The sequence below is a fragment of the Phlebotomus papatasi genome, chromosome 1 (genome assembly GCF_024763615.1).
Source record: "Phlebotomus papatasi isolate M1 chromosome 1, Ppap_2.1, whole genome shotgun sequence".
In the NCBI taxonomy this organism is placed as follows: domain Eukaryota; kingdom Metazoa; phylum Arthropoda; class Insecta; order Diptera; family Psychodidae; genus Phlebotomus; species Phlebotomus papatasi.
Genome location: NC_077222.1, coordinates 26,773,120 through 26,801,104, shown reverse-complemented (window position 1 = coordinate 26,801,104; position 27,985 = coordinate 26,773,120). Strand labels below are relative to the sequence as shown.

The 27,985-nt window shown below is 31.9% G+C and overlaps 1 protein-coding gene across 1 annotated transcript; it reads left to right on the top strand.

Moving 5' to 3' along the window:
• Positions 1 to 48: 48 nt before the first annotated feature.
• On the top strand, positions 49 to 27,867 carry LOC129798337 (cyclin G). Its single transcript, XM_055841446.1, has 5 exons — positions 49 to 221; positions 11,072 to 11,775; positions 21,179 to 21,790; positions 21,872 to 22,089; positions 26,476 to 27,867. The coding sequence occupies exons 2-5, from the start codon at positions 11,092 to 11,094 to the stop codon at positions 26,531 to 26,533; spliced, it is 1,572 nt and encodes a 523-aa protein (XP_055697421.1). The 5' UTR covers positions 49 to 221; positions 11,072 to 11,091; the 3' UTR covers positions 26,534 to 27,867.
• Positions 27,868 to 27,985: the final 118 nt, after the last annotated feature.

Sequence of the window (27,985 nt, the reverse complement as noted above, 5' to 3'; positions counted from 1 at the left end):
TATTTCGCTTGTCGAACAGCATTCCGAAAATATTCGGAGTAGCCGACAGCGCCTCTCGCCAGCCCGAGTGGAAACGGCCATTATTGCGTCAGACTCGAAGTGAAAAAGTTGCGTTGGAGACAAAGAAAGAGGACATTCCCTTAAATTTCTCGGGAAAAAATTCCAGTTAAAATCGCATTGAGTGAATAAAAAGTGAGGGTGTACACTGCGGAAGCATCCGGGTAGGTGAAAATAATCAAAATCCAATTATTCAGTGGAAAAATTGAGTGTTTATTGGGGGCGAGATTGTGTTGATTTTTTGGGAAGAGACGCCATTTTACCATTTTGGCTTTCTTTATTTGGATCTCTGGTGTTCCCATTTGATTTTATGGCCTCCAGTGATCACAAAAGATGCCTCATTTGGTGGCACTATAGTCACAAGCACCCACGGAATAGCAATTTCCCTCTTTCCGGGGCGATGTGAGTGAAAAAAGAGTGAGCCAGGGAAAGGTATTTCCCTTTGTTCTTCAAGGGATATCCCAGGTAAAAATTACCTTGACACCCTTATCTCGGCCATAAACAGAGGGTGAGGATAATAGTTGTACAGTGAGTCAACCCATTAGGGTTCCTTCCACAGGCGCCAAGCAGAAAAAAGTGCAAAAATTGAGCAGGAATTCTAGAAAATTCCCTCAACATGATTATTCGTGTTTGTTCATGAAGCTGACAAATTGTCTCAAGAGCTCGACTTGCAATCGCATTTCCCAATATTTCACACCAAAGATTGCCTCTTGTTCATGTAATTTCTCATCAGCCAGTTACATGGCCTCGTAGGAGACAATTTGAGTAGATTTTGGGCAAACGGGGCTATTTACTGGGCCTCCCGCGAAGGTCCATCTAAAGGTCATTGATGAAATCTGCTCCAAAATTGTCCAATTTCTCCCCAAATTTGTAAAAATTGCTGATCATTCTGTTCACAATTTGTTCAAGAGGTTGATTACCATGAAGATTGTGCTTTGTTCTCCGATTTTAAACAAATTTGGGAATTTATTGTGAAAGTAAAAAAAAATACAGTTGGTTGCGAAAGTATTGGTACAATAGCAACACGTCAGACTGAAAATTTAATTAGGTTCTTGATTTAATTTAAAATAAAAACTTGCGGAATTCTTGAAATACATGAATAAGGGTGGTTATTTTTTCAGACCCTTTAAATCTTGGATAGAAGCCTGCCTTAAGTGATCTTCGAGAATATTTAGCTGATAAAATTTGTTTACTAACTGAAGCTTTTAGGGTCAGGGATTAGTGGTCCTTTCCAAATAATATTCCTTTATACCCCTAAATTTTATGTACTAATTATTTTCTAAAATCAGCCTTGGTCTGTTTTGGGCTAAGGAAGGGTATAGCCATTTGGCTTAAGCTCGCTAATTTCTCAAAAAAGCAAGATTTTTTAAAATATTGAAATCCAGTTTTTTTTTTTTTATTTTAAGAGGAAATTGATCGAATAAATTTTGTAAAGTCACTGTAGGGGGAAGTGGGGCACCTTTGAAAACGGGGTACATTTTAAATTGAGAATTTTCTCCTATGTTTAAGTGGAACTAAACCATATCAAAATGTAATTTAGCTTCTCAATCTGTTTGCGCAGCTAAATTATATCATGATAAGGCTCAATTTTATTTAGAAATAGGTGAAAAATCTCAATTTTAAAGGTACCCCACTTTCCCTTACTTGCTTCTATTGAAATTTGAAAATTTTATAAAATTAAGAAGTTTTTAGAATTTGACTTTAATATAGTGTTCAAATTTGAGATTTCTTGTTCTGAATTAGAGGCAAATTGCGAACTATTTTCAAAATTTTTCCAAATTTAAAGATTTATAAAATCTTCTAATATGGTTTTGAGATCTGGTGTTAAGCCGGTTTACTCGAGCTTTAGACCTAGGGGCCCAAATAGACTCAGGCTGATCCTCGAGATTAATTTGTAAAATATGACGGTAAAGAATTATTCCAAACTGTCATAGACTGAGGGTTTCGATCATCGACTTGATGTCATTTGAATAAATTTCGTTTACCTAAACCTCTACTGCCAAATTTTACAGGCTAAATATTAGCGAGAATCAGCTTCAGTTTATTTGAGCCATAAGACTTAGCTTCAATTTCTAATTTTTTCTCAGACAAGATTTTTAGAAAAAAAAGGATTAAGGTTTGAATATTAGAGCCAATTGATCCATTAACTTTTGAAAAACCGCTAGAATTGGCTGTAATTTAGGATTTCAAGACCTTCAAGAACTGGGCTAAGTCTTGTCAAAAAGATGTTATTTAGCAATTTGACAAAACTTTTTCTTGCATTTAATATAGAAAAACACCCTTTTGACAAACTTTTAACAAGATCCAGTTGGCCGCTGATTTGACAAAACTTTTTCATATTCTGTATGGAAGAACATCCTTTTTACAAACTTATCTTGTTAATTTGACAAAACATTTTTTTCAGAGTAGGTAATTTGCTTCAATATGCACGTAAATTTCTCTAGTATGTAGAGGCCTTAAGATTTATACGCACTTCATACGTAAGACTTTGCCATATAGCTTACTCGCACGTTCTCTAATTTCTCTTCTTATTTTAATTAAGTTAAAATAATTTTGATTTCAAGACCTTTCGAAACCGGACTAGCGCTTCAGTCTCAAGCTCCGGTATATTAGTTTAAAGTTGGGCGAGGTTTAGCGTAAAGATCTATGGAAATTTGATACATGAAAATTGAAAAAAAAACTATCAGAGATTGCGAATCAGCTTTCAGAAGTTACCGTAAAAATTTAGGACATAAAGATGTAGGTATGTATCTCAGGATTCAAGGGATGCGATTAGCCTCAGTTACAATGCCAAGATAAAAAACATTGCAAAATTCAAAAGACTAATTAATAAAAATTGCAGTTTCAAAAATAAAATCGAAAAATATTACAATATTTCTTAAATTATTTCTGTTTTTTTTTAATATAAATGGTTTGCCCATAAATCGTTTTTTTTTTTATTTAAGATAGTTTAAATATTTATCGTGTAAGAAAGTATTTCTAAATCTCAGGTAAAGACTTTTACTCATTTTACTCATTTTTATAAAGAATTCAGACCACAGGAACAGAATTTTTAAAAATTCTCCAATTAAACTTTAAATGTGAGACATACATTCATTGATGTTCTCGAACAGTTAGCTGAGATTCTTTACAATCTCAGCTTTTTTCCTTTTATAATTACTCTATCTTGACTTATTATTCTCAAAAAGTTGCACACCTCACAAATAAATCCCGAAGAAATTACTTAGGGTAATCAAAAAATAATTATTTTTCTGTTGTTGAAATAATTATTGTGAAATCTACCCTCAAAGGACTTTACGTGTTGGCTTAAGCTCTAAATAACTTTTTACCTTCTTTTAGAGCATGGAAAGTTTGTTAAACTACCCTTATTATTTTTGTTGTAAATTTCCTCAATATCTTCCATATCTTCTTAGTACCTTCTTTACTAGTTTAATCTCTTTAACGAGCTGCGTAATGACTTAATCTCCTAATGACTAGAAAGGATTATCATACTTAAACTAAAATTTAAAACAAAATAAATGATCAGCTTAAGTAATTAAATACGACTTTAAATAAATATTGAAGAATTTAAAAACGTATTACATTTTTGACTTAAATTTAATAATTTAAAGAAATGAAGTTTCATTTTTTTTTTAATTTTATTGAAAATAAAATAATTTTCCTAAAATATTCAATTAACTATTTTATGCAATATCGAACTAAAAATTAAGGTTTTCGATAATATAAAAAGGAAACGTGTTTGATTCAAAATTATTTTAAGAGTATTAAGTTAGAAAAAAATATTATTATACTTTATTTATTATTATAAAAGAAACATTCATTAATTTCTTAGTGCAAACTCAAAGGGCAAAATTTCTTTCCTTAAAAAATTATTGCATCAGCAAAGTACTTTCAGCTTTTCACTGAAATTCTGTAGCAGTCTTCTTTAAATGATGAAATAGTTGAGACGTGCAGTTCTGTGAAAAGTCTCTGGTGTCAAATTGTTAGTGATATCTTTTAAACAAATCTATAAATTAGTTTGCAAGAAAAAAGTAATTTAAGGTAAATGTTCAAATACTTTTGCAATTCACTGTAATTTTTTTTTAACAGTTCCAAATTTACTCAAATCATTCCATCATTCTGGTCAATTTGATGATTTCCCTTGTGCAAATGAAATATCCTGTTATAAATTCTACAAGATATTTAGAGAAAAAATTGTGACATTTTCAATTTACACAAAGTGCTTATCAATTTAGTTCAAGAAATTCTCTTGACGTTTCTTTCTATTTTACTCTTTCCGCTTTTACAAATTTATATCAAAAAGTCTTGGACAAACAGAAGCGATAAAAATACTCTATACTAGAGAGCTCTATACGAAAAAAGTGTTACTTTATGATAAAAATCTCTATTTTCTAAAATGTACACAGAGTATACAGAAGGAAAATCGTATGCAAACGCGTATAAAAGAAAAAGAGGCAAGAAAGATGTTTGAACAAAGAAATGAAGAAGTTTTATTCCAGTTTTGCGCAGGAGTTTTTGACCCCAAAAAAAGTGAAGATGAGTAGAGTCATGGTGAATTATGTATTCATGTCTCCAAAAAATTTGTGCCTCTATAACAAAAACAAAAATGGATGGAAGATGTCTGTAAAAGAAATTATGGAGATAGAAAGAGTGAGAAATACAGTGTTAGTCCAATAATTTCTGAGGGCACACACCAAGAAATCACTTTAAGATTTAACAGTAAATATTGAAGATTTTTATGACCAAAAGCCTGAACCGGGGTGACAAAATTAATGATCCTCAAAAAAGAAGTGTTTTCGTGGCACATTTTTTTCTTGTAAATTCTTTTATATGGAATTAAGTTAATGATATTTTCTCAGGGCAAAATTGATTCACAACTTTAGCCTAATTAACCCCTCAAAGTCACGAAATTGACTCTTAAAGAATAAAATCTCTATTTTTTCTTCAATCTAACTAACCTCTGCAATTGTTGTCTGGAGGTTTTTTTTTTCTCTCGTCGTCCCCTCTTTCAAAAAAAAAAATTGCATCACGAAAGACCTTCTTATTTTTGCGAAATTCACAAAGTTGAAGCCTTTTCTGGTCCAGTAATTTTATCGTCTATTTGCGAAAGAGAAAGAGTTTACATACTACAAAAAAAATTGCAGGGAAATTTGAAAAAATGATCACACAGTATTTGAGATATGAGAGAAATGTGGAGAAATTTTTGTTAAGGGTGAAATAACCACTTTCCGCCAATTTGAATGGGTTTATTATCCATATTTGATTTTATTTTTAAAATAGAAAGTCTATTGAAATAAGAAATTTTAAATAATTTTGACTACTGAGTCTAGGAAAATGTCTCCTAGTGGTTCGTTTCTGAGATAAAATCTCTTAACCATTTGTTGAAATCCTCCGAAGTGAGTCTTGGCTAAAATAGAAAATTGCACTGATTTTCTACTTAACTTGGAAACATTGCGAGAAGGAATTTTCTGTTAACAAAAATGTAATTTAAAAAATATTTATTTAGTAATTTTATGTTCTTGACGATAGATTTTGGGAAAGGAGAAGTAAAGAAGAAGATTCTTATGGCGTTGACACATTTTAAATTCAGTAAATTTCAATCGATTGAAATTTTACCTCTTACACTTTTGATTTGAAATTAGATACAGTTTGTCTTTTTCTGTTAAACGCAAATTGAAATTTCAATTTCGATTTGAATTTGACAAAAAGAAACAGCTATATCTAATTTCAATTTGAAAAATGAGAGGTAAAATTTCAATCGTGAAATTCACTAAATTGAAAAGTTGTACCAACATCGTTATCATTTGTATGAAATCCATCCATGTTGTTTTCTCCTTTCTTGGAAAAAGTGAGATAAATTTAAGTAAACATCTCTATTTTTTCTGTTTATTGTGACTGATTTTAAAAAGTATAATTGGCTTTTGGAGCTATTGGAACTACCAAGAAAAAGCTCTGCCTATGTCACAAATATTTTTTAGGTGCATGTAAATTTAATATTGTTTCAAATTTGCCTATAAATCATCGTAAAACCATCTTGAAACTGAAAATTTATCAAGAGGAGGGTGTTTTAAAAGGTCATTACCATTAAAAATAATTTTAGAAAATTATATCGATTTATTACCGATTGGGACCAATGCAATCACGTGTTTGAAATTTCAAAACCTTTTAAATATTTGACAAAATTTATTGAAGAAGAAGTCTTCCTGGGAGGTGGGGATAAACTTTTACCTTAAATAATTCAAGATGGCGATTTAACCGCTAATAAATGTCTCTGAACGAAACAGATGAATCTTTAGCTAGACCAACTAAAAAACATATTCGAAAATCATTGAGAAAACTTTGGCTAATTTCGAAATAAACATATTTTGGAGGAGTTGCAACATGTGGAGGGGGGTGATATGGAAAAGATTATTCTAGATAATGCACAACGCACAATAATTTTTGTTATTTAAACTTGTTTTTCAAATTTCAATGAGAGCGAATGAAACAGAGATCTAGTAATCTCGCTCTCTCACATAGGAAATTTTGAAAACATATTTAGAAACAAGAGTTATTGTGCGTTGGGCATAATATTAATTAGAGAATATAGACTTGTGGGGGAGGTCACCGAAAATCGTAAGTCCATATCTCGTATCGTTTATAGAAGGTAGAATGGTGAAAAATTGGGAAAAAATTGAATTTTGAACCGAAAGATTTTACTCAGAATTTATTTATTTGTTGTCTTTTTTTTATTAATCGATAAACAATTAATTAAACCATAAATACACACCAACAAATTAAAAACAAAATTATTTAAAATTCACTGTCTTTATTTTTGTTAATTTTTGGTTAATTATGCTTGTTTTTATAACGAAAACGTGTCAGTAAAGTGGCAAATTTTGTCGAAGAAATTAACATTTTTTTACGATTTATGAATATCTTTATGAATGTTGTAGTTGTAGGTTAATGAAATACAAAATTGCAAAGGTTGTAATGAAATTAGATAAACTTTTTACTTGAAATATAGCATAAAATGGTTAATTCATCCTAAACATAATTGCGTGATCTTCATATTTTGTGATATACGCAATATAATTGTGCGCAATATTTGCAATCTTTCGTTTATGTATTTAATCTAAGCGTCAAAATGTGAAGTCAAACACTAGACAAATGGACAAGTATATGTGAAAAATATTGAAAATCGTGCTATCGCGGACTCTCTTTTTTTGCCAATATATTTTCCACAAGGTTAATGAATTGTACGAAAATTTTCCTCAAACTTAAAATAAGATTTTACCGTTAGAAGGGTTATGTGATTGGGGCCGAAATGTCTGATAAGTAAGGTGTGTGTAATATGTTTGAAGGTCAATCACGAGGGCGGGGAACTGTAAATGCCAGGTGATTCTCTTACGATTCTTTATCAATTGTTTTCTCTTTGGTGTAGTGAGATAATTGCACGAAAACAACAGTCATCTCAAAATGTTAGCTTATCAATTAAGTAATTTTTTTTCAGGATTAATAGATGGTGAATGATCTCTTAAAGTTGGTAGTGAAAGACACCAAGTACATTAAATCCCTCTTGAGAATGTTAAATATGTATTTTTTTGTATTTTATGGCTTGTTTTTCAACATTTCCTAAACATATAACTTCTGTTTTCGGTGTAGTTATACTGTTTAACGGTTGAGTTATATTTACACGAGATCACTTAATGTTAAAGGGGTTATTTACTCTTCAATACTTTGTGATAGTGAAAGAGAAAGACAGAGTACAGAGTGAAAGAGTCGTGACGGGGAAAGAAAAAAAAAGAAAGACACAGTTGAAAAAGTGATGATAAGAAATATTTTTTAAATGTCTCAATGAGGTTTCACAATACGAAAATCCAGCATGATAATTAACATCGGGATTGATTTATTAAAACAGTCTAGCTATGATAATAAAAAGAAAATTGAAATCAAATGGAAAGGTCTTAAAACAGGAATTAATTCGTAAATATGACATGAAATGATCAATTAACAGTGGTATGTAATTTTATGATTTTTATTTATTTAATTTTTGTGGTTTAAATGCCAACGGATAGTGCTTTTCAAAGTAGACGATCCCAGTTCCTTATTTCAAATTTAATTCTTATAGCTCGGGCATACCTTTTAGATCAGAAAAATTTCATGAAATCAAAATTCACATCCCTTTTTCACGCGTTTTGCATATGTCTATCTTGTTCTTTCACACTCCAAATTCGATTGAGCTAAATTGAATTTATTGTGACGTTTAAAAGAAGAAGAAGAATGCGAAAGAATGAGACAGGCATATAAAATAATGTGTGAGAAAGAAAGGTATTCCAATTTCAACTTCATGAATTTCACATACCTTTCTTTCTCAAAAGATTTGCATGACTATTTCACTCTTTAGAGTAGGATGAACATATATATGCAAAACTTTTAAGAAAGAAAGGAATATAAATTTTGACTAGGAAATTTTCCTGACATAAAATAAAAGGTGTGCCGAAGGCATTATGCTCTTCTTAAATATTTTATTCAATCTTTAAGAATTCATCTTGAAAAATGAAGCACTTTTGACATTTTACATTTTTGATAAAATCTTTTAATGCGAATCTAATATAAAAGGCTTTTTTTTATATTTTTCTTTAATAATTTAATATATTTAATATATTAATAATAATAATAATTCATGTGCTCACAGCTGAAATTTGATTCTCCAAAAGTGTCTCGGCTAAAAATAAAAAAAAGCTTTCTATTTCCACAAAATGTCGATGTTCGAAAAATTCAAACTCAATTTTGATTTTTTTTGTTAAATATTCGTACAAGGAATTCAAAATTATAAAATATCAGTCTGTCAAGGACATTACGATGGGATTTAGTAATAAGGATAGGAATATAATAAGCATCGTTCTGTTGATTTTTATCACAGCAAAGTGAATGACACTTCTTGACATTCGACAAAAACTTCGAAATTCGAACTAAATATATATCAACCACCAGATGGGCGAAACAAGAATTAAAATGTCTCTTCTTAATGCGTTTGAATCCGATTTTCGAATGTCTTCTTTTGAGGAAATCTTGACTGCAAGGGTTCGGAATACCTATAACTTAATTAAATTTTTGAAGATCTCAAAAGGGATTCGAACTCATGACACATAACATAATAGAGCAAGCATTGCACCACATAATCCCAATTTAAAATCAATCAGTTCTTATTTTCTAATTAAGCATCAATCAAAAAATTGTATTTTGGCAGATTCTAAATGAAAGAATTGTAATATTGTTTATTAAAAATGTGGAATCTGTTTACAAGCTTTTATCAAAATCTCACAGCTTGTGGTTTTAAGAAGACACTAAAGTAATATGAACAATTTTGAAAATCTTGAATGGGACGAAATTTAACGAAAAATAATGTGTGGAAACAGAGAAAATTTCGCTGTGCTTCCAACAAGAGCAGGTTCAATCGTAGAAGTAGCTAAGACACTTCTAAAAATTCGGGATTTTGATCCCAAATGGGATTTTGGCTATTTGAGACTTTGGTGTTCGGGAGTTTAGATATTGGATTTTCGGGTATAGTGGCATTTCGGGAATTTGGATGTTAGATTTTAAAAATTTTGGCCCATCCGGGATTTTGCTTTTCGGGTTATGGATGTTCGATTTTCGGAATTTTAGATATTGGATTTTCGAGATTTTGGGCCTTTTCTAAATTTTGGATTTTTAAGATTTTGGGATATTGGGTTTTCGAGATTTTGGGTCTTTTCGGCATTTTGGCTTTTCGGGGTTTGAATGTAGGATTTTCGGAATTTTGGATATTGGATTTTTGCGATTTTCGGCCTTTCGGGATTTTGGATTTCAGAATTTCGAGAGGGACCCAGAAACTAAGTTATGATTTTAATTTTGTTTTCTAATTTAGAATGACCTTCATTATGATTTAAACCTATTTCTATATTGTTCAATATTAAATTTAGTCATGTTTTTACATCAAATTTCCTTCCCAAAAATTATTAGGGGTTTGCAAACTCAGTCGTTCTTCTAAAATTGAGTTAAACGTGGGATTATTTTATGTAGGGCTCATTTAAAAAATAGTAATGATTAATCAATATTCAAAAAAAATATCAAAAGAAAAGAGTATTTATATGAAGCATTAGAAACTCAAAAGTAGATTCAGTTCAAAGTTACCCTTTTGTACCTTCACTGCGAGAAAAAAAAGAGGCTGCTAATAACATTTTTTCCTCAGAAATTTAACATTTTTTAAGTGTAAAAACATATTAACATTTTTTAATGTTAATTTTACACCTTTTTAAGGGTAAAATTAACATGAAAAAGGGTACCTTTAACCCCTAGTACACCTAAAAAGTGTAATATTTACACCGATTTCGGATCAATACTGCAGGGTAAAATTAACATTTTCGAAATGTTATTTTAACTTTTTCGGATTTCTCTCGTTAGACATAATTTGATTTAATATGAGTTAACATCTGGTCGCTTTGGCAAAAAGGATCGTAAAATAATATTGACCTGCGTAAAATTGTTCCACTCTTCCTTACACCATTCCTAATCCCTTCTAATGCCTTTTCGTAGTTTCAATTGATACTAATAAATTACTTTTTTTGGGAATTTCCTTTCAGATACTTAAAATTGGTATTTGAAGAAAGATTTTTCCATTAGAACTTGTCTCCTTTTGTTACTGTTGTCTCTATTTTTAAGTGACATATATTTCTCTGATTTATTTTTTTTTTTTTGGAGAAATTGTTACTTAAACCAGAAAGGTACGAAGGTTGTAAGAGAGATTTCTTGTCAACCAGTGTGTACCAGATAAAAAAGAAAATTTATCTGAGCGAATTTGGGCACAGAGAAATTTGAGGTGCAAACTTTTTCCTTAGGAAATTTACAAAGTGGCTTTTATCTTATTCTATTGTTAATTGTTTCTCTGTCGTAATTTCGTGGAGGAACAGGACAATTGGAATAAGTGTTCGGTACCTAGAAACCTGTTGATTGTGGGGTAACAGCCATATCTTGTTTTATTGTGGTTACCTAGGTACTAGGCCAGCCCTCAGAATGTCTGCCCCTGTACAGTGTTCCGTGGCCCCTGTCATTGTTGTCACTGACAGCAGCAGAGAGATGGTAATTCCCTCTGCTAGACATGGTGGTGCTGTCAATGGTGATGAGGAGATGATGTCAACGACACCACCCCAATCTCCACCACCAACAGCACCATCAGCAATGATGACAATGGCGCCCGAGACAGTGTCAGAGGACACAATGATGATGGCGGCACCGAAGCGTGGAACCCAGAGGATTTCATCGTCAACGGGGGGCCGGCTTGGGACTCCGGATGCTGCTGTTAAGCGTCGTCAGCATCAACAACAATCGTCGTCGTCAATGCCGCAGAGAATGATGACATCATCATCACCACCACCGCATCAAGGGATCAACAACAATTCATCATCGTCATCAGTATCAACACCATCAACTTCGGGAACATCAATGGGGAACATCAATATGGATGGGGCAACGGCAATGGACTATTCTGGCGACAACAATAATGGCTCAATGGGAGCATTTGGGGGGGAAAATGGAAATTTGTGCTATCAGTATATGGAAAATAATGTGATCAACTACCATCTGCAGAGTAGCACTCTGGGCAATCTGAACAATGATCAGCTCTATCCCAAACTCGAGGAAGCGCTCGCTCTTGAAGAGAAATTCCACGCGAATCTCTACCTTCCACCGGATCCTGAGGTAAGTTCCTATTACTTTATTTTCTTTTTGACTTGTTTTATTTATTATTTTTTTTAAATTAGGAATATTTGGCCATTTATATTTTTTATGAAGAGAAATGTGGGAAAATTTAAACTACTTTGTGTTAAAAATTTTAGGTATTGAGGTAACACAAAGATTTTTTCTTAGGGGGGTCGCTTAAAGGACACAATTTGATATCTCAAACCATTTAGCCTCTAGGATCTGTTGTGACCTATTTTTACTTATAGCCTCGTCGCAATTTGATGTCTTATCATAAAAAATCAAATATTTATATCAAATATATAGTGCGCTTTGAAATCAGCCGTTATATCACTCCTTAAGTTTACAACCCGAATTGAACAGTTATTTTGTACCATTGACTTTAAAGACTTATTCAGGATGAACTTTCTTTCTCTAACTTTTTTCTAGGCTCAAAACTCCTACGACCTTAGGAGTAAAACAGTTCAATTTGCAATGAATTTTAATGATCGGTTTATACTCGTTTGGAACCTAATCAATCAGGCATTCCAAGACCTTTCTAACGAACCCAAATTTGCTGAAATCAACAGAGAAATATGCGTTTCTTAGCGTTGATTTGCCTTTGATCTTGAAAAATTCTTATTAAAGATCGTTCAAGGACATTGTCGTAACGAACGAAATTTTCTGCTACAAAGTCGTTGCAACAGATCCAAACATAAAAAGTAGATGGCAAAGCGCTCCAGCTTTGCGGAGTCCTCGAACTCAGGAGAACGAGTTATCCATTATGTTAATTACTACCCATTTAAAATTTAATAATACAATCATTTAATTACTACCCATCAAAATTATTGATAAATTTAAAAAGTCATTCAGAAATAAGAAATTGTTTAAGAAGATTTTAGAATATTTCAGCATGAGTAACAAGCATTCGAACAAATAAAACAGTAAATCATTTACGGATACTAGAATATATCCGTATCCATCGCTTTCAGTGAAACGCGTTGTTTAACTTCTCCAACATAACAATTTTATTTTTCCAAAATCAGTTCAAAATATAATACAGTATTCGCTATTCAGCATTTTTCGATCAATCGCTACACTGTGAATATTAAATGTATGAAAGAAATGTATACAAGAACGATTCTTGACGGATTAAGTCCGATGCAGTCAGGTTAGAAAATTCAAAATCTCTTTAAAAAATTCAAACTAGCAAAGTGGTTGAAAACTAGGCCCACCAAAGTGGTTAAGCTATTATGTTCGAAAATTCGATATCGAAAGGATTTTCGAACAAGGAGGGGATGGAGGAAAAAAGAAAAAAGACTGTCCTAGATAATGCTGACTTATGGGAGGGAGGGGGGATCGTCGAAAACCGGAGGTCGATATCTTTTACTGTTTGGCGTCTAGCCGTGTCACAAGCTTTCGAAAAAATAAAGAAATATATATTTTTCAAAATTTTTTGACCGATTAAGTCTGATGCAGTTGGTTTGGAAATTTCACGACATTTCAAAAAAAATCCCAATTTAAGCAAATCGGTTGAAAAATAGGCCCTCCAAAGTGGTTATACTTTGATGTTCGGAAATTCGATATCGAAATGATTTTCAAACATAGGTCTCCAAGGACTAAATATTCGCCTGGACTACAGTAGAGTCTCTCAAATCTGAATCTCTTAAATTCGAACGACGGCGACGTTTGGATTCAAAATGTCAATTGTAAGGTTATGTTATAAAATTCCGTATTCTGGATGAGTAAAAATCATATTTATGAGCTTCCTGAATGTTATATACATTGTGATCGTATAAAATGAAAACGTAGTATGTTATCAATCACTAACTAAGACTTGTGAGAAACTACGGGAATTTGATTCAAAGTACAATTTAATTTCACATAAATTTCGTCAGTTTTGAAAAAATCGTTCGAATTGGGGAGGTGATAAATGTCAAAAATACCCTCTGAGCGTTCGAATTTAGTAGACTCTACTGTACCTCTAAAACATATCCGAAAATGAAAAAAATCGTAGGAGTCGTTTTCGAAAAAAGCAAAAAAAACATTTTTTTTTCAGGGTAGGGGAAAAAAGAAAAAGACTGTCCTAGCTAATGTTGACTTCTGGGGGAGTCATTGAAGACTGGAAGTCGATATCTTTTACCGTTTGACCTCTAGCCGTGTCACAAATTGAATAAAAGTGGATTATATAACTGCTTTCTCTTTGAGTTCGAGCAGTAAAAAAGAAAAAGGAAAAATTGGGGATCTCGTGATGGAGAGTGGATAAGAACTTTAGCTATTTGACAAAGAGATCCCTAGCTCTACTCTTGCATTCGTGAGCTCGATTCATGCCCGGTGCAAAGAGTTGCATGTATGCACCGCCTTTTCCCCAAAAACTCCGGGAGAATGGAAAAAAATGGAAATTCTACTAATACGGGAAGATTGTAATGATTGGCACGATGTCGATCATATTGAAGCATTTGAGAACAGTCGTGCTAAAAAAATGCTCAGGAGAAAAAATTACATAAGGGGAAGAATAATCATATTTCGATTTGAAGAGTTAGTTTTAGTAGGGTCCACTGAAATCCTTAAGATACTATCTCGCACTGTTTGTTTTATATGTTTATAGCAACACTGATTTTCAATGGCGATAATTTTTTTTCTAAGCCTCAAATCCGCTCTTTTATCCAAAAATATAATCCCCTGGAGCGAATCCAAAAAAGTCGATGGATTTTGTCATCGTCATCTACCTTTATTGTTATTTTGTATCCAGCCAAAGTTTGGAGCAATAAAATATGCAATATAATTTTTTATTTTGTGACAAAAAGAGGAAATAGCCGAGAAGATAGAGATACATTTTATGCAAATTTACAACACATCTTCACGAATAATTTCAAAGTTTAATTTTTCCCATCTTGAATTAGCATAAATCAAGTTGGTATACATGCAACAAAGCTTAGCAAAATGCGGTGATGAATAAAATCCGTCTGAGAGGCATATATACACACCATTTTAATAAATTTATCATCTAAATACGCAATTTTTTACAAGAATAACAAATAAATAGAAATAAAGAATAGGAGAAACATGGAAAATAACCCATGTCTATGCACTTTAGTGACCTCTAGAATTTTTCTTTTTTTTCTTTTCTTAGAAGAAAAAAAAGGTCTTTAATAACATATTTCTTTCAACACCTTTTCTACTGTAAAATAGTCTCCTCATTTTCTCATTGTCTACAAGATTTTTCATAATAACTTTTGTATCTCGCACGATCATGACAAAAAAAAAAACAGACAAGAGAAAGAAATACGAAACGCATTATAATAACAATCGTTTTTGATAAATGCGCACTGCAGTTGCTGAGTTATGGGAATTTTTCTCCCACACAGAGAAAACACTAACTTGAAAGAATCACTTTAAATAGAAGGCATTCTCTTTGCCTATTCAAGGGACTCTACCATGCAACAATTGCTGCTAATTTGTTAGATAAATTTGGTCTGGCAGCACTTGATATGCAGCATTGCATAACATTCTGTGCGTCACTCTGTGGAAAAGCTCCTCTGCATTCTGGATGCCATGTAAATATGACTCTCAAAAAGCCATATCTAACAGTAAAGTCCCCCATTGTTGTGGTCTGATTGGCCACAATTGGAACATTTTGCTGCTTTTGTATCGATTTGGTTGAATTTTATTTTCACACAAAATTTATCTCTAAAAAGTGCTTGACAAGAAAAAATTGAACAATGGTTCTGTCTACAATAAAACCCGCATTATCAATTTATTTTCATCACATTTTAATTGTAGACTGTTAAGAAAAATAGCTTTGGAGACATTTTTTTGCTCTCCAATTACAGAAGAGTGTTCAATTGAAACGGATCAATAAGTTAGAGAGAGATTAGAGCAAGAAATGACGTTTCCTAGGCTTCCCATATGTTTCTAGTGAGCCGAAAAAACCTTTGAGTTTATTAGCTGTTTTCTATCATTGTAGAATGAATTAGCAAAAAATACTAATACCAAATAAAAGCCAATTTAATATAGAATAGGCAACCGACAACCCCAAATTGGCAACCTACGTATATAGTTTCGGTGATATCTCGTGAAATTTGTACGAAAACAGGGAAAAATTTACACCAAAACCGGTCGCATTTTTCAGACCTAATGTCACCCCCCTGAAGTGGGCAATATTAATGGCTCGATTTTTTGAAAAGATTTGTAATTCTCACGCCCTAATCTTCAGGGAATCATTTTTTAGTACACGTGAAAAGTGGTAAATCAATGCACTAAATCCGACATTTCATTCTTTCTGGAAAGTTTACGAATCAATAATAAATTTTCGTATTTAGCTTCTGCTGAAAAAAAAACTCAAAATCAATCAAAATATCAAGGAAAAAAATGATCCAAAAGAAAAACTTCAAATGCTTTACAGAAATAAAATGATTTAGGGTAAATTAAGCTAATTCAAAACGTACTCTAAATGGAAATTTTTCGCTACTCCAAGTTTAAGAAGTTTTCAAATTGTAGGGTAAGTGTGCCAAATTCCGGCCAGCTTGCAATTTCGGCCACCTTTTTCTTTCTCGAATTTCCATTAACTTTTAGATTTTACGAGATTATACAATGCAAAAGAATAACAAAAAATATAGCTTCGACAAACGAGATGACATGAAAAAGATATTGGAAGAATTCCCGAAACGCAAGAAACTTTGAGAATGAAGGTGGCCGAAATAGGGCACCAAAGCTATGTCTACATTTTTATTCATTTTAAAATGTATTAAGAATGGTTTTAGAGTAAATATAGACGTTAAACTCTTTACAAGGTTCCAAGCAACACTCTTACAAAAGAAAGAATAAATAATTTATAGAATATAAATAATGTATAGAATAAATAATAATGTATTTAAAATAATTCATTTCAAACTTGAGACTTTGACGCTTGCATGCAACTATGCCGAAATTTGGCACACTTATCATATCTAAAGAATTTTCACTAAACCATAACATTCTAGAAGAGTCAAGGAGCAAATTTATGTAATTCTCTTTAGAAAAAAATATGAGCTTAATGTGTTGAATCTTCTGTCAAAGTTAAAGCGTCTGGAAATGGTATTGAATTAGGACATTTACCCTAAGTCTATCCTATTCTTTCGGATTCGAAATGTGACTGAACTAAATTTAATTTGGTGTGATGTTCAAAAGACAAAGAAGAGTGCGACAAAGTAGGATAGGCATATGCAAAACTTCTAAAAAGGAAGTGAATTTTGACTTTATGGAATTTTTCTGATCTAAAAGATGTGTCGGAACCATTACTTCCTCCAATATAAACTCAAATTTAAATTTAGAGACATTCCAAATTGGCTCATCTAGATTTATTTCCAGTGTTTGAACTAAAATTAATCTTCGCTGCTTACCACAAATATTGATAAATGACATTCGTAATTAACAATTAGAATTAATAATGGTGCTGCCATTTGTTGTCATTTTTGTTGCAAATAACAAAATAATTTGTCAGATGTTTGTCAAATGGACAATATAATTTCATATTTTATTTCTTTGCAGTACTTTGTCAATTTTTTTTCTTAATTTTCAAACGAACAACGTTTTAGTCGATTTGATTTTAAACCAGGATTAAACTCCTTTTGACAAAACTTTACAAACACCTCTTTAATACAGAAAACGATTAGATTTCAGAGCACAATTTCATCAATTTGAAGCATTTTGCAAAGTCTCTTTCAGTTCATCTCCTCTTTGTTTTTTTTTTTCAACGCTATTGAATAATAAAGAGATCATTTACGCAAATGAGACAAGTGAGACACAATAGTTTATTTCTGGGATCGAGGAAAAAATGGGTTTGGGTGAAAGGAAACAGTTTGAAAAAAAAAACCATTAGTTAAGCTTAATAATTATATACAGCTTTCAATGCGGTCACTGCAGAGTTCACTGGAGTAAATGAAGAGAAGAAACTGATAATGAAGACATTTTCTTCTGTTTATCGATGATAAACATTTATATAGTGCATTTTGTGTAGAAAATTTGTTCTATATTCAGCTTAAGAGGTTTTCTTTTAAAACAATGGTTAAATATTTATTATAAAATGCTGACATTGTTGGTAAAAGGCACGTATAACAGAAAGAATAATATTTATATTCACTTTATCAAGAGTGTACTACCTACTTGGGTTGCTGAAGGATGATACTGTGGACTTTTATTTTTCTGTTGACATGGCTAAATTTGTTCCCTGTTGAAGGAAAGAAAAAATAAATATAGTATAAAATAAATTACAAGATTATCGCAACATTTTGATATTGACCCACATACGATAATTTAAGAAATATTAAACATTGGGAAAATTATATTATTTCAAGTAAACTACATTTTAGTGGAGAAGCGTGAAGATATGAAATATTCATGGACTCGTCTTTTCTTTTTTCCACTTATTAATTTTCATGCAAGTTTGTTGTACACAAAGGGATTTAATAGAAAAGAGATTTCCATTTGATTAGAGAGAAAAAGAGCGAAAGAGAAATATAGATTTTGATGGTGAATAACGATAAACAGCATCTAAATAAATTCAAGAGAGAGATATCTCGGCGCGAATTGTTGCGTTGGTGCTTTTTTTCGGCAGTTTTTCTCGTTCTCGGTGAAGGTAGAAAAATATATACAAAATGACGTAAGTCTTGGAGTGGCTCCAATCGTGGCAATTCAAGGTTATAAGAAGAATACAATGGTTTAGATATACAGCAAAAAAAACACTTGGTATAGACAAGAACTGTTAAACATAAAGATATTCTAACACAAAATTAAATCCACTTCCATGATGTTTTAATTATTGTTGTTTATTTTTCTCTGCAAGTTGTTTTAATTGTCTCACATTGAGCAAAAAAGTCCAACCACTTTGCGCTCTGACGGAGAAGGACATTTAAATTTTTGGCATATTTTTTTTCTTGCTAAATTATCAGTCAACACAAAATTTTTCCATTGTGTCTTACTAAGGCGAGAGATGTTGGATGCGAATGTAGCGAATGATCTCAACGACAAGAAATGAGAATTTTAAAATGCAAAATTTTAGTGGAAATTTAATTATTTGGTTTAAATAATTTGGTTCAAAAATTATTTCAAGAATTCTTGAAAGAAAAATTCCCATTTTTGAAGGAATTTTAGAAGAAAAATGCCTCCACATTTGGGTTTAATTTCTTGACAGATCACTATCATTTCCAAGTCTCTTGCTCTTGTAATTGCTTTTCACGAAAATTTGTTATTTCTCTGTTGAAAAAAAGGCGAGAAAAATGTTTGTGGAAGTTCCTTGGGATAGTATTTAGTGAATTTATGTGGAAAATTTCCCAAAAATGCGAAGGATGAGTGTTTTTCTGGAAATGTCGTTCCCGGTGGAATCTAACCCAGCCTTTGAAGGAACATTTCCTCTGATTTTTCTCTAGATATTGACGGAAATCATTGCAACTGTGTATTCCTAAGGTGTTCTTCAGTACAGTGGCTTTGTACACTGATGCATTAACTTCTGGCAATTTCTAGAGAAAAATTAGAGGAAATGTTCCTTCAAATCGGATTCCACTAGGAACAACATCTCCAAAAAAAAACACCTTTTTTTTTTGCATTTTTGAAAAATTTGCCATACAAATTCACTTAAATACTATCCCAAGGAACTTAACCACATCCTTTTCTCACTATTTCCGTCAGAAAATAACAAATTTTCATGAGAAACAATATTGAATTGTAATGGTTTCCTTCAAGAATTCTGTCAAAAATGACTGATGAAATTAGTTCCAATGTGTAGAGGGTAATTTCCTTCAAAAATTTTTGATGGAAATTACTTTGAATTGGATATGATTTTTGAAAGAAATTGGCTATACATTACATAAATTTTCTTCAAAAACCCATCTTTTTGTCAAAAATTCATACCAAATATGTAAGCAAATTTTTTGATGCACACTTCTTTAAGCTCATTTTTGACAGAAATTTGTCATAATGTGTAGACACCTTTAGTTAATCATCCTAGTTTTACCCTTAAAAAAGGTGTAAAATTAACATAAAAAAATGTTGATATATTTTTACACCTAAAAAGTGTTAAAGTTCTGAAGAAAAGAAGTTAATCGCACCCTCTTTTTTTTTTTTTTTTTTTTTTTTTTTTTTTTTTTTTTGAAAGGTCTTGGAAATTCTTATAAGTCTGTCTCTGTCGGTTCCAATTACTTCCGAATCAGAAATAAACGATATTTAATTTGTATTGGAAATTAAATTATATTTTGTCTAATTTTTGGGCAACTTTTTGAGTACTTTGTATAGTCCTACATGTTACTTTCTGTATCCTGGGCATGAACCAATAAGCTTACTATTATTATTATTATACTAAATAATCGGTTCCATCTCTTGTCAATCGGTAAATGATAAATGATGGGAAAGTATTTTTTAGATAAAACATCGAAATCACGAGTTCTAACATTTAGCATGGGACGCTTTGCCTTTGTCCTGCCTTTTCTAAATAAAATTGACTTTTCAGATGAATTGAAAAATGAGAACAAATTTTTAATATTGTTTTTTCTTTTGCTTTGTTTTTTTTATTTTTATATATTTTTGAATTTTTGATGCCCGCATTTCCTTAAAACACTATCACGTTTATTTCTATTTGATATTCCAAATATGAAGTTTTTCAAATGGAAATCATCTCGACTGAAGTATATTCTTAAACCGAAAATTTCATTTAAGGATATAATTCAGTCGAGATAAATTTTACTTTGAAAGACAATTAGATACAGCGATATCCATTGGGTTATTTCGTTTCCCCCGTAGACTTGTTTCAACTCTGCGGTTTTTATCTTAATTTTATAACGAGTATTATAATCTCTATAAAGTTTATTTTTCTCCCAATTTATATAAGTATGGATTTCTTTAAATATCTTACGGCGTTATCACACTTGCACATTAAAATTTTAATGTGATTGACATTAATTGTCGCTTGTGAGCGTCCAAATATGTTATCTGTGTCTTTGAGTCACTTAATATTTGGGGTTTTTCTATTTATTGACAAAGAAGTGGACTTGACCTGAAAAAATAAGTTTAAATTTACCTAAAGCATAAATATTTTTCACATTAAAAAATGAAAGAGAAAATCGCTTTAATTTTTCGCATTAATGCTATAAATCAATTTATATCAAATTTTGCGGGCCAAGTTTACCTTTTTATCAACAAATAGAACAAATTTTGAATATAAAATGATTCTAACACACAAATTGCACATTTGGACTCTCACTAGCAACCATTAATGTGAATCATATTAAAAGTTTAATGTGCAAGTGTGATAACACAGTTAGAATCATGAACCCCTGACAATAATTTTTCTCAAAGGTTGAATTAATGAAGAACTACTATCAGGCCAAATATCCTGCTTGTCTCTAAAGTTCTTTTTTAACCGGGAATATCCTTTTGCGTCTTTCTTGTTTAGGACAATGAAATCACTGTTGGTGCTAGAGATGGAGCAGCTCATGTGCTGCGATGTCTCAAAATGTGGTACGATCTGCCGCCCGATGTTCTGTTTGCAGCCATCAATTTGGTAGATCGTTTCCTGGCCCGAATGAGGGCTAGACCGAAGCATATGGCGTGTATCAGTGTTGGATCTCTCTATCTCTGTGTGACCCAACTCAATATGGCCAAGATCGATGCATCGGATCTGGTGGCTATATCCCAGTGCCGATGCACACCGGGTGATCTTGAACGAATGGCAGCCATCATATCCAACAAATTGGGCGTTCAACCGTCCACAATTCCCGTGACGGCACTCACTTTTGTCCGCATCTACTATCACATGTTCCGCAATGCTGCTTTTCAGCTGGGTCTGGGCGATTTCTACGATAAGGCCATTTCACTGGCTGATCTGGAATTGCGCCTGGAGATTCTCATCTGCGATGCATTGTGTGTCAGTGTGAGGGCGTCTGAATTGGCCCTGGTGCTGGTTTGTACACAAATGGATGCCCATGTGAACAACTACGTGAGTTCTGCCAATCCAATGATATCTGGCCTCGTGGATTTTGCCATTGAGCTCCAGAAGATGGCCAAAGTAAGTTTTTTTTAAAATTAAATTTCAGGTTTTATTTGTAGGAGATGCGATTGATTCTTTTTTTTTTTGTTGTTGAAATAGATTCCCGATCCGAGCTTCTTCCGCAGCCACAGCCTTGTTGTTCGCACTCTGACGCAGTACAATGCCCAGAAGAAGATGCCATATCGTCAGCGTCTCGTGTGGAAATTGTCATCACGCACAATGCGCATCTTGAGACCCACACATAAGCTAAATTCACACCTGCCGACAATTGATGAGCACAAAACTATCAACAACAGCCGAAGCCTTCCTCGTCATCGGTGAGTCCCTTTCTCCGACAAAACAAAAAAAAATACAAGACATCCATCTAAATAAAAATAAGATCACGCGCATACATCTCCCATTCACATACGAGCTTGGTGGGGGCTTTATAAGTGCAGAAAAAGAGAGAGAGAGAAAGAGGAAGAGCGCAGGGTCATTTTGAAAAGCATTAAAAAGTAGTAAGTAGAGAAGCTTATTACATTCCTTTTTAACGCTTTACAGCCCATCAAAATTTTGTTCATTGATCTTTAGTGCAATTTTGGAAAGAAGATTTTTCGATTTTATTTATTTATCAATATTTCTGATTTCTGAAGAAAATTTTAAAGTTATGCAAAATAAAAATTTATCTAAATTTAAGAAAAATAAAACAAGAGATACTCAGAAAAAACCAAACGATCAATTAGAAACATTTTTATTTCCAATAAAAATGAATGGAAGAAATCGAACATAGAAACTGAAACCAAATTTTATTAGGCCACTGAACCCCACAAACAGATAATTTATTCCCAGACTCTTCTTATGATGAGGACAGAGTTTTACTTTACAACACTTGGAAGTGCATAAAGCTTCTGCTTGGGTAAGATCGCTTTTCAGGCTGAGGTCACGAATTTTTCCTTGCTCTAGTTATTGAAGTATACCCATCAACTCAGATAAGGGCAGAGTCACATTGATCGTCAAAGTCTCAATGTTCTATCGAATTTATGCTTTTTACTGTAATTTCAGCCATATTTGAAATTATACGGCCAATGAAAAATACAGAGAGGAAGTGTTTCTCCTGGACATTTTTTTTTAGCACATGACTGTTTTTGATTGCTTCTGCATTATCGACTTTTCATTCTGTTAGTTCCTGTCCCAACTATTTTCTGCAGTTCTCGCCGTGTTCTAAAACCTTCAAACAGTATTGACAAGAACCAACACAAAAATATCGCTATTAAAGAAGTACTTGAGAACCAAGCATTAATTGAGGAGAAATATATAAATTGAATTGAATTGAACAGTAAAGTGCTAAAAAACATGTTAATTTGTTTTTAGCATCATTTCTACGTTATCGACTTTTCTTTGTGTTGGTTTCTGTTACGACTGTTTGGTGATTTTAGAACACGGTGAGGATTGGGGAAAAGAGTGGAGACAGGAACCAACACAAAAAAAATCGATAATGCAGAAGCACGTGCAAACAATCACATACTAAAAAAAAACGTTCAGGGGAAATGTTTGCCTGTTTCGTTTTTCATTTGAATATCACCATAAAGCATATTCCCGATTGACAATTTGCTCCATTGATAGTTCGTCTCATCAAAATGCATCTGTTCTATGTGCATTTCCTTTGCTATTTCGTTTGCTGTGATTGCAGATACAAATAAATTATTATTTATTTATTTCGATGTACCGGGTTTTTATTGCCATTTTGTACATTGTTCATTTTACAAATTTATTATTCAGATTACAATGTTTCGTGAAAAATGTCCATTCAGATTCAGACGCTTCAATCATTTGCACCGGGCGGAACTCGAACTAACAACTGTGACAGTTGAACCGGGGGTCACACCGCCTAAGATCCGAACACCATTGAAAGCCATTGGAGAATAGAACTCCAGCTGTGAATGGGAATAATTTTTGGAATTTTTGATGAATTTTATCAGAATTTTCCTTGCGAATTGGAGGAAATTTTCTGATAAAAGTTGTAAAATTATATTGTTCGATGCTGCTCCTCATAATAAAAATTGCTTTCAAAGGCCTCACCACACTGGGAGCAATTATTTTATAAATTGTTCTTTTTTTTTAATAAAAAACGTTAAAATTAAAAAAAAAACAATATTTGTACGAAAATTGCTTCTAGTGTATAGACACCATGAAGGCTTCTACACATTCAGAGCGATTTTCGTCAAAAATTGGTTTTTTTGATAGAATTTTGTCGTATTTACTTATAGCAGTGCAGGCACTTTCCTTCAAAAAGAAAATTTTTGACGAAAATTGCTTCCAGTGTATAGAGGCCTTTATGGTGTCTACAGACTAGAAGCAATTTTCGTCAAAAATTGCCTTTTAAAAAAAATCCGATGTTTCTGCCTACAAGGATAGGGGAAATTTTCCTTATAAATGCGTTTTTTAAATAAATTGCTCCTAGTGTGTAGATGCTATTATAGTAGTGCAGGTAATTTCCTTCAAAAATTAAATTTTTGACGAAAATTGCTTCCAATGTGTAGAGGCCTTTATGGCGTCTACACACTAGTAGAAATTTCTTTAAAAAATGCCTTTTTAAAGAAAATTTCCCTATCCTTATAGGCAGAAACGTCAGAAATTAAAAAAAAAACGCATTTTCAAAAAAAAATTCTACTAGTGTGTAGCCGCCATTAAAGAAAAACGTCTGTACTACTATAGGAAGAAATGACAAAATTATGTCAAAAAAGCATCTTTTGATGAAACCTATTTCAAAACTGATCCCAAATTCCTTTACCTACCCGCGGCCAATTTTTTTTTGTGTATATAGAGCTGTGTGAAGCTAACTCACAAATTGATCTCAAACTGACCTTACACATTACAGATCGGAAAACTATTATGGTAGAAATTTATCCTTGTGGCGTTTACACAATAGAAGCAATTTTCGTCAAAAATTGCCCTTTTAAAAAAATGTTGACATTTTTGGCTACAATGATAGGGTAAATATTCTTTAAAAAAGTATTTTGTTTTAATTGCTTCTAGTGTGTTGACAGCTTTACAATGGACAGGGTCCTGTATACAAGAGTCGCCTCAATTTTTTTCATATTCGTGTAAGAATTGTAGAAAATTTCCCATATGCATCTGTATATGAAAGGGAAAAGATGGCTTCAACTTTGAATGCCACTTGGCAGCTAAGTAGGCTGTAAAGGCTTTTATGTTAAGTATTCACAGAAAAATGTTCGTCATAATGGAACAATTTGACGAAAAATTTTGATAAATATTTTGATTTATTTTGATTAAATAGAACATTTTGACAAAATTTACATCAAATTGCTCCATTTTGAAGATAATTTATTACATTGTAAAATTACGACCAACGAGAGTGCATTTTCTGATCATTCTGGAATTTTGTTGGCAGTTGATGAGATTTTCTACTACTACTTTATTTTAAGGTGTCTACACATTATAAGAATTTTTTATCAAAAATGAGATTCAAGAAGTGTCTTTCAAAAAAATTGTCCAAAAAAGATGGATTTTTAAAGAAAATTTGTCTAATGTGTAGGCAATTTCTTTCAAAAATCATATCCAATTCACCGTAATTTATAATAAATTTTTTTGAAAGAAATTATCCGCTACATATTGGAACAGAATAATTCATCAAAGTCACTTTTAACAGAAATTTCGAAGGAAACCATCACGATTCGAGATGGTTTTTCATCAAAATTTGTTGTTTTCTGATAGAGAAAGTGAGAAAAGCGTTTCGGATTGTATTTAGAGAAATGTTTTCCTGAAGATGTAGTTTCCGGTGGAATCCAACCCAGCCTTTGAAGGAACATTTCCTCTAATTTTTCTCTAGAAATTACCGGAAGTTAATACACCTGTGTATTCCTGAGATGTTTTTCATTACAGTGACTTCGTATTCCATGGATTACAACATGGATGGAAAGCAGGAAATTGACAGTCTCTTTTGCATCTATATTGACTTTCCGGAGTGCACGAATATAACCTCAAAACTATGCCTTTTATGTTCATTCGGCAATTTCTAGAGAAAAATCACAGGAAATGTACCTTAAAAGGCTGGGCTCCACCAGAAACGACATCTCCAGGAAAACACTTTTCGTTCGCATTGTTTTTTTTTTGTTTTTTGAAAATTTTCCCACATAAATTCATTAAATACTACCCCGAGGAACTTCTACAAAAACTTTTCTCATTTTAAAAGAAAATTAACCTAATGTGGAGGCATTTATTTTTTCAAAAATTCCTTCAAAAATAGGAATTTGTCTGTCAAAAATTTTTGATGAAATCAGCTCCAATGTGTAGACACCTTTAGCCATAAACGCCTTTACACACTGTTTTAAGGAAATCTCATTTGGAGGATCCCTAGAGCTAGAATTAGAATCACTTTTTTTTTTAGTAAGCCGTTATAATGTTCCCAAATTTTCGCAAACCTTTCAAGATTAGCAATGAACGTGGAATGTGAACTACAGAAAAACTAATTTATAGTTGTTTTTGATCTAATTAAAAATGTATAAGAGTTCATGATCATCAAAATAGTGTTTAAATTTATATTTAATTTACTTTATTACTCATGATACAGAACTACAATTGGCATCTTCTCGAGAATTGTTCACTAAAGATCAAGCAAAATTCATTAAATCATCTGGAAAAAGAGAACTTTTATGATATCGCACGGATAATTAATTTTTTGCATAATTTCCATTTTATTGCAGAAGTTGCAGCTTCAGTTCAGATGATGATGGAGAATGGCCAACATTGGTTTATAATTAGTGATCTTATCTTAAGTTCTTCACACATCCTTTTTAAGTTAAAACTAAAATGAAACTCCAAAAAAAAATGAACAAAAGTGTTTAAAAAAAAAGTGTGCGTGTTGTGTTTCCAAAAAAAAAAAAGAAAAAGAAAATGCATTACTCCTAAAAAAAATGTGTGATGGGCAAAGAAGGGTTCGAGCTTGAACAGTGAGTGATTTTTATTAAAAAAAAAGGTAAAGTAAAGGTAAAAAAGAAGGAGTAAGACAAACACAATAAATGAGGAGAGAAAATGAAAAAAGAAAAAAAGTTAAAAAAGTACAAAATATCTTTTTAAAAAAATATCACAATTTAGTTCTTAGGGCTTTACTATTCTTTTTCTTGTGCGATCATTGAAAAACAAAAAAAAAACTAAAATAAGAACTCGTGAGCAAAGAAAAAAAAGCATTTCGAAAATTCTTTCATGTGAGACCACGACGATGATAATATTAAAAGAAAAATAAAAAAAACTTCAAAGAAGAAAGAATTGCAATGACAGAAAGAAAAACAAAGAAAAATAAAATATTTTATGTGCGTGTGTGTTAAATGACAAGAAAAAGAAAGTAATTAAAAGAGAGAGAAAAAAATCATACAAAAAAAAATGTGAAAAGATAAACTCATCTGCAAAAAAAAATCTAATTACAATTAATCTTAGAATCGTGATGTGCACATTTAACTTCATATATAATTATTTTTTTCGAGAAAAAAAAATCCATTATTTTTCTTCATATTTACATCTCTTTAAATGTAATTTAAGGATACAAGTGTAAGATTTTTTAAATGTAAAACTGTAGATGTCGTACTAGGGGAGCTCATCAAAAACAAAAGGACACTAAATTAATATTAAACAAAAAACTAATGAGCGAATCGGATAGAAGAGAATAATAAAAAAAATGAAAACTGACAAGTGTTACGAAAAATAAATTCTAAGAACTTTGATTTATTTGTCACAATATATTGACACTAAAAAAAAAGCTGAAAATTCTCGAGCTACAAAAAGTTTTTTTTTTATTATCCCATACGAAAAAAAAAGAAGTAAAAAGATCTGTTTTTGTAAGATTAAAAAAGCAAGTTTCACCTTAAAAACTTTACTGAAATATCCAATTGGAAAGACAGCTTCAGTTCACAAAAAATTAAATTAAAAGAAATTCTTTGTGAGATTAATCGTTGTCACTGTGAGAAAAAAGTGCGACAATCTCATTGTCTATAAAATTATGTATATTAAAAAGATAAAAGAAAAATCTTCAAGATTGAGAAAGTTGCAATTTTTTTTAAACGTAAAAAACTTGAGATAAAATACAGAAAATTAGTGACGCATTTCATTGTCTTTTTTTTTGGGAGTTGGAAGCTGGGAATTTTGTGATTACCTTCCCTGAATTTTCCTGAGATTTAATTTACTTTGACGACCTGAATTCTTCTCATACATCAGGAGATA